The 6,606-nt window shown below is 40.7% G+C and overlaps 1 protein-coding gene across 1 annotated transcript in view; it reads right to left on the minus strand.

The window, feature by feature from the left end:
* Positions 1 to 4,138, minus strand: part of LOC143973622 (cytosolic phospholipase A2 gamma-like) — a 204,966-nt gene extending 200,828 nt beyond the window's left edge. The window contains exons 1-2 of the mRNA XM_077474477.1: positions 4,050 to 4,138; positions 3,911 to 3,968 (exon numbers count right to left, since the gene is read on the minus strand). Of these exons, the coding sequence (XP_077330603.1) occupies positions 3,911 to 3,925 (15 nt within the window). The 5' untranslated portion in view covers positions 3,926 to 3,968; positions 4,050 to 4,138. The remainder of the gene's footprint in view (positions 1 to 3,910; positions 3,969 to 4,049) is intronic.
* Between the last annotated feature and the right edge of the window lie 2,468 nt (positions 4,139 to 6,606).

Below are 6,606 nucleotides of genomic sequence, written 5' to 3' on the forward strand. Positions count from 1 at the left end.
ACAATGTATGGGTGCGATGAGTGTACAATGTATGGGTGCGATGAGTGTACAATGTATGGGGTGTGATGAGTGTACAATGTATGGGTGCGATGAGTGTACAATGTATGGGTGCGATGAGTGTACAATGTATGGGTGCAATGAGTGTACAATGTACGGGTGTGATGAGTGTACAATGTATGGGGTGTGATGAGTGTACAATGTATGGGTGCGATGAGTGTACAATGTATGGGTGCGATGAGTGTACAATGTATGGGTGCGATGAGTGTACAATGTATGGATGTGATGAGTGTACAATGTATGGGTGTGATGAGTGTACAATGTATGGGCGTGATGAGTGTACAATGTATGGGCGTGATGAGTGTACAATGTATGGGTGTGATGAGTGTACAATGTATGGGGTGTGATGAGTATACAATGTATGGGTGTGATGAGTGTACAATGTATGGGTGTGATGAGTATACAATGTATGGGTGTGATGAGTATACAATGTATGGGGCGTGATGAGTGTACAATGTATGGATGTGATGAGTGTACAATGTATGGGTGTGACGAGTGTACAATGTATGGGTGTGATGAGTATACAATGTATGGGTGTGATGAGTATACAATGTATGGGGCGTGATGAGTGTACAATGTATGGATGTGATGAGTGTACAATGTATGGGTGTGATGAGTATACAATGTATGGGGCGTGATGAGTGTACAATGTATGGATGTGATGAGTGTACAATGTATGGGTGCGATGAGTGTACAATGTATGGATGTGATGAGTGTACAATGTACGGGTGTGATGAGTATACAATGTATGGGGTGTGATGAGTGTACAATGTATGGGGTGTGATGAGTATACAATGTATGGATGTGATGAGTATACAATGTATGGGGTGTGATGAGTATACAATGTATGGGTGTGATGAGTGTACAATGTATGGGTGTGATGAGTATACAATGTATGGGTGTGATGAGTGTACAATGTATGGGTGTGATGAGTGTACAATGTATGGGTGTGATGAGTGTACAATGTATGGGTGTGATGAGTGTACAATGTATGGGTGTGATGAGTATACAATGTATGGGTGTGATGAGTGTACAATGTATGGGTGTGATGGGTGTACAATGTATGGGTGTGATGAGTGTACAATGTATGGGTGTGACGAGTGTACAATGTATGGGGTGTGATGAGTGTACAATGTATGGGTGTGATGAATGTACAATGTATGGGTGTGATGAGTGTACAATGTAGGGGTGTGACGAGTGTACAATGTATGGGGCGTGATGAGTGTACAATGTATGGGTGTGATGAGTGTACAATGTATGGGGCGTGATGAGTGTACAATGTATGGGTGTGACGAGTGTACAATGTATGGGTGTGATGAGTGTACAATGTAGGGGTGTGACGAGTGTACAATGTATGGGGCGTGATGAGTGTACAATGTATGGGTGTGATGAGTGTACAATGTATGGGTGTGATGAGTATACAATGTATGGGCGTGATGAGTGTACAATGTATGGGGTGTGATGAGTGTACAATGTATGGGGTGTGATGAGTATACAATGTATGGGGTGTGATGAGTGTACAATGTATGGGTGTGATGAGTATACAATGTATGGGTGTGATGATTGTACAATGTATGGGTGTGATGAGTATACAATGTATGGGTGTGATGAGTGTACAATGTATGGATGTGATGAGTATACAATGTATGGGGTGTGATGAGTATACAATGTATGGGTGTGATGAGTATACAATGTATGGGCGTGATGAGTGTACAATGTATGGGTGTGATGAGTATACAATGTATGGATGTGATGAGTGTACAATGTATGGATGTGATGAGTGTACAATGTATGGGTGTGATGAGTGTACAATGTATGGGTGTGATGAGTATACAATGTATGGGTGTGATGAGTATACAATGTATGGGTGTGATGAGTGTACAATGTATGGGTGTGATGAGTGTACAATGTATGGGTGTGATGAGTATACAATGTATGGGTGTGATGAGTGTACAATGTATGGGTGTGATGAGTGTACAATGTATGGGTGTGATGAGTGTACAATGTATGGGTGTGATGAGTATACAATGTATGGGTGTGATGAGTGTACAATGTATGGATGTGATGAGTGTACAATGTATGGGTGTGATGAGTGTACAATGTATGGGTGTGATGATTGTACAATGTATGGGTGTGATGAGTATACAATGTATGGGTGTGATGAGTGTACAATGTATGGATGTGATGAGTATACAATGTATGGGGTGTGATGAGTATACAATGTATGGGTGTGATGAGTATACAATGTATGGGCGTGATGAGTGTACAATGTATGGGTGTGATGAGTATACAATGTATGGATGTGATGAGTGTACAATGTATGGATGTGATGAGTGTACAATGTATGGGTGTGATGAGTGTACAATGTATGGGTGTGATGAGTATACAATGTATGGGTGTGATGAGTATACAATGTATGGGTGTGATGAGTGTACAATGTATGGGTGTGATGAGTGTACAATGTATGGGTGTGATGAGTATACAATGTATGGGTGTGATGAGTGTACAATGTATGGGTGTGATGAGTGTACAATGTATGGGTGTGATGAGTGTACAATGTATGGGTGTGATGAGTATACAATGTATGGGTGTGATGAGTGTACAATGTATGGGTGTGATGAGTGTACAATGTATGGGTGTGATGAGTGTACAATGTATGGGTGTGATGAGTGTACAATGTATGGATGTGATGAGTGTACAATGTATGGATGTGATGAGTATACAATGTATGGGTGTGATGAGTGTACAATGTATGGGTGTGATGAGTGTACAATGTATGGATGTGATGAGTGTACAATGTATGGATGTGATGAGTATACAATGTATGGATGTGATGAGTATACAATGTATGGGTGTGATGAGTGTACAATGTATGGGTGTGATGAGTATACAATGTATGGGTGTGATGAGTGTACAATGTATGGATGTGATGAGTGTACAATGTATGGATGTGATGAGTGTACAATGTATGGGTGTGATGAGTGTACAATGTATGGGTGTGATGAGTATACAATGTATGGGTGTGATGAGTATACAATGTATGGGTGTGATGAGTGTACAATGTATGGGTGTGATGAGTGTACAATGTATGGGTGTGATGAGTATACAATGTATGGGTGTGATGAGTGTACAATGTATGGGTGTGATGAGTGTACAATGTATGGGTGTGATGAGTGTACAATGTATGGGTGTGATGAGTATACAATGTATGGGTGTGATGAGTATACAATGTATGGGTGTGATGAGTGTACAATGTATGGGTGTGATGAGTATACAATGTATGGGTGTGATGAGTGTACAATGTATGGGTGTGATGAGTGTACAATGTATGGATGTGATGAGTGTACAATGTATGGATGTGATGAGTATACAATGTATGGGTGTGATGAGTGTACAATGTATGGGGTGTGATGAGTGTACAATGCATGGGTGTGATGAGTGTACAATGTATGGGGTGTGATGAGTGTACAATGTATGGGTGTGATGAGTATACAATGTATCAAAATTTTATTTTTCTATTCTATGCCTCTATTTTGTATACTATTTTATTGTCTTTGGAAATTCGAAAACGTTTCAAATTAGAATTTCATCCAAATTTTTTTTTTTTTCGTTATTTTGGATACGTTCAAATTCGGTACTATTCTAATTTGGAAATTTGGATGTATCCGAAAAAACAAAAAAATAAAAATAAAATGTGTCTGAATTTTAGTTCAGAAAGAAATGAACCGCACACGTCTAATATAAATGTGATTTGGATACCGCATCGCATGACGGCGCAATCACTGTAAGAGTTAGTAGCACAATACTGAAATGATTTGGTATCACTGATGGAAATGAATAGAAAGTCACTCACCTCATTGGCCGCCATTGGAGATGAAGGTAGGTCACCGCTTATCTCCCAACATGTAAATCTGATAAAACAGAATGCAGTAGTAAGACTTGTGAAGAGGAGGAGCTCAGATATACAGAAGACGGGATGGAGATGGCTGTACCAGTAATCAGATGATGGGAGAAGTGTGGTTGGGAAGGTTTATTGGAACGTGTGGAGTTTCGAGTCTCTTATAACGCTGATGTGATGTAATATGATTGGTCGGTTTCCAGACTCCTCCAGTGAGGTTATCAGAAGACGTCAGGTCGCTGTTGATGAAGCTGTTCATACAATAACTCGTACACGGAACTGCCGGCTGCAATGTAATAAAGATTTCAAAACAGCAACATAGACAGCAAAAAAAATGTAAATGATCGATAGACTTTTATTTTTACTAAGAAATGTGACAAAAATGAAGCACAATTTCTCTTTTCTTAGGAAACATTTCATGAGATCCGATGCAGAAAGACAAACATCTTTATTCTTTAATGACCCCAAACATAGACTGAGGCACCAATAATAGACTTTTATTTACCAAGTAATGGGAGAAAGATAAAGAACAATTTCTCTTCTCTTAGAAAAGATTTCAAAGTCTATAAAACCGAAAGACCAACATATTAAATCCTTTTACTGACAATGACTCAGGGATGGAGACAATGGACTATTTTTACCGTTGCCTCATCTACAGTCCCGTTGTGATACGTTGTCTTTAAATGCTAATCAAGGGATGGAAACACACGCACCTTTTTATTTATCCACTTCAGCCCCATGTGAACTACGGAACTATGGGACTCCACCGTTCACAATCTAAAGTCCTAATTTTAAAAGGGTAATATGCAAGTTACTGTCCTAAAAAGTGTTTGGGGATCCGGGTCCTGCCCCAGGGGACATGTATCAGTGTAAAAAATGTTTTTTAAAAACGGCCGTTTTTTCGGGAGCAGTGATTTTAATAATGATTAAAGTGAAACAAAAAAAGTGTAATATTCCTTTAAATTTCGTACCTGGGTGGTGTCTATAGTATGCCTGTGAAGGGGCGCATGTTTCCCGTGCTTAGAACTGTCCCTGCACAAAGTGTTATTTCGCAAGAAAAAGAAAGTCTTTTAAAATCACTTTCCATTGTCGGCTCCCGTAATACTGAGAACACTCAATGAGTGTTCTCTGTATTAGCCGACAATTCATTCATTGATAAAAAATAAAAAAAAAATCACAGTGGCTGGATCAGATCAGCCATCGCTGGACCCCGGAGAGATGATCATCCGTCGCTGGATAGCAAGAGTGGATTACCACCTCCTGGAATCTTTTTTTAATTTTTTTTTATTTTTAATAAAGGAATTTTTCAAAAGTGTGTTTGTCTTACTTAACAATTTTTACACTTTCTTTGTGAAATGGTAGGGGTACTTTTGTACCCTCTTACCATTTCAAACAGGGGGGGCGGGATCTGGGGGTCCCCTTGTTAAAGGGGGCTTCCAGATTCTGATAAGCCCCCCTGCCCGCAGACCCCCACAACCACCGGCCAGGGTTGTGGGGATGAGGCCCTTGTCCCCATGGGGACATGGTGCTTTGAGCAGTAACAGACCCCCAAAGCATCCTCCCAATGTTGAGGGCATGTGGCCTAGTATGGTTCAGGAGGGGGGGCCCTCTCTCGTCCCCCCCCCCCTCTTTTCCTGCGGTCTGCCAGGTTGTGTGCTCGGATAAAGGGTCTGGTATGGATTTTTAGGGGGGCCCCCACGTCAATTTTTTTTTTTTAATTTGACATGGGGTTCCCCTTAATATCCATGTCAGACCTGAAGGGTCTGGTAATTGAATTTAGGGGAATTCCCACGCTTTTTTTTTTTTTTTTCATCAATGAATGAATTGTGCTCCGTAATACAGAGAACAATCATTGAGTGTTCTATGTTATTACGGGAGCCGACAAGTGAAAGTGATTTTAAATTACTTTTTTTCTTGCAGAAATGACACTTTGTGCAGGGACAGTTCTAAGCACAGGAAACATGCGCCCCTTTACAGGCATACTATAGACACCCCCCAGGTACGAAATTTAAAGGAATATTACACTTTTATTGTTTCACTTTAATCATTATTAAAATCACTGCTCCTGAAAAAACGGCCGTTTTTAAAACTTTTTTTTGCATTGATCCATGTCCCCTGGGGCAGGACCCGGGTCCCCAAACACTTTTTTAGGACAGTAACTTGCATATTAGCCTTTAAAATTAGCACTTTAGATTTCTCCCATAGACTTGTACCGGGTGTTCCGGCTTTTCGAATTTGCCGCGAACAGCCCAAATTGTTCACTGTTCGCTGAACAGGCAATGTTTGAGTCAAAGTCAACTCGCAGGCTCATCCCTACTTACTAGCAATATACTGCTAGTTCCTCCAGGAGCTGTACAAGGGAACCAAGTTTGTGCAGGAGGAGGGAATAAGAAGATGTGTGTAAATAGGGAGGAAGTTGTCCCTTTGTGTTGAGCATTTCATATTTCCTCTACCCCATTCCAAGTTATCATCCCCTAATAAAACCAACAGAGCACGTCAAGGACTGATTTTTCTGTGTTGGAATGAATTGAACTCCAGACTTTGAGAGTTGCGTTTACTGTACTCCAGAAGGATGGCGTTGGTCGGTGTTGCAGCCATATGGCAGCGAGAAAAGATTTGGTGGAGGTGACAAAGAGCCGTTTCTTCTTTTT

Source organism: Lithobates pipiens, unplaced genomic scaffold (assembly GCF_037356315.1).
Source record: "Lithobates pipiens isolate NorthernLeopardFrog02 unplaced genomic scaffold, aLitPip1_a1.2 Scaffold_87, whole genome shotgun sequence".
NCBI classification, from domain to species: Eukaryota; Metazoa; Chordata; class Amphibia; order Anura; family Ranidae; genus Lithobates; species Lithobates pipiens.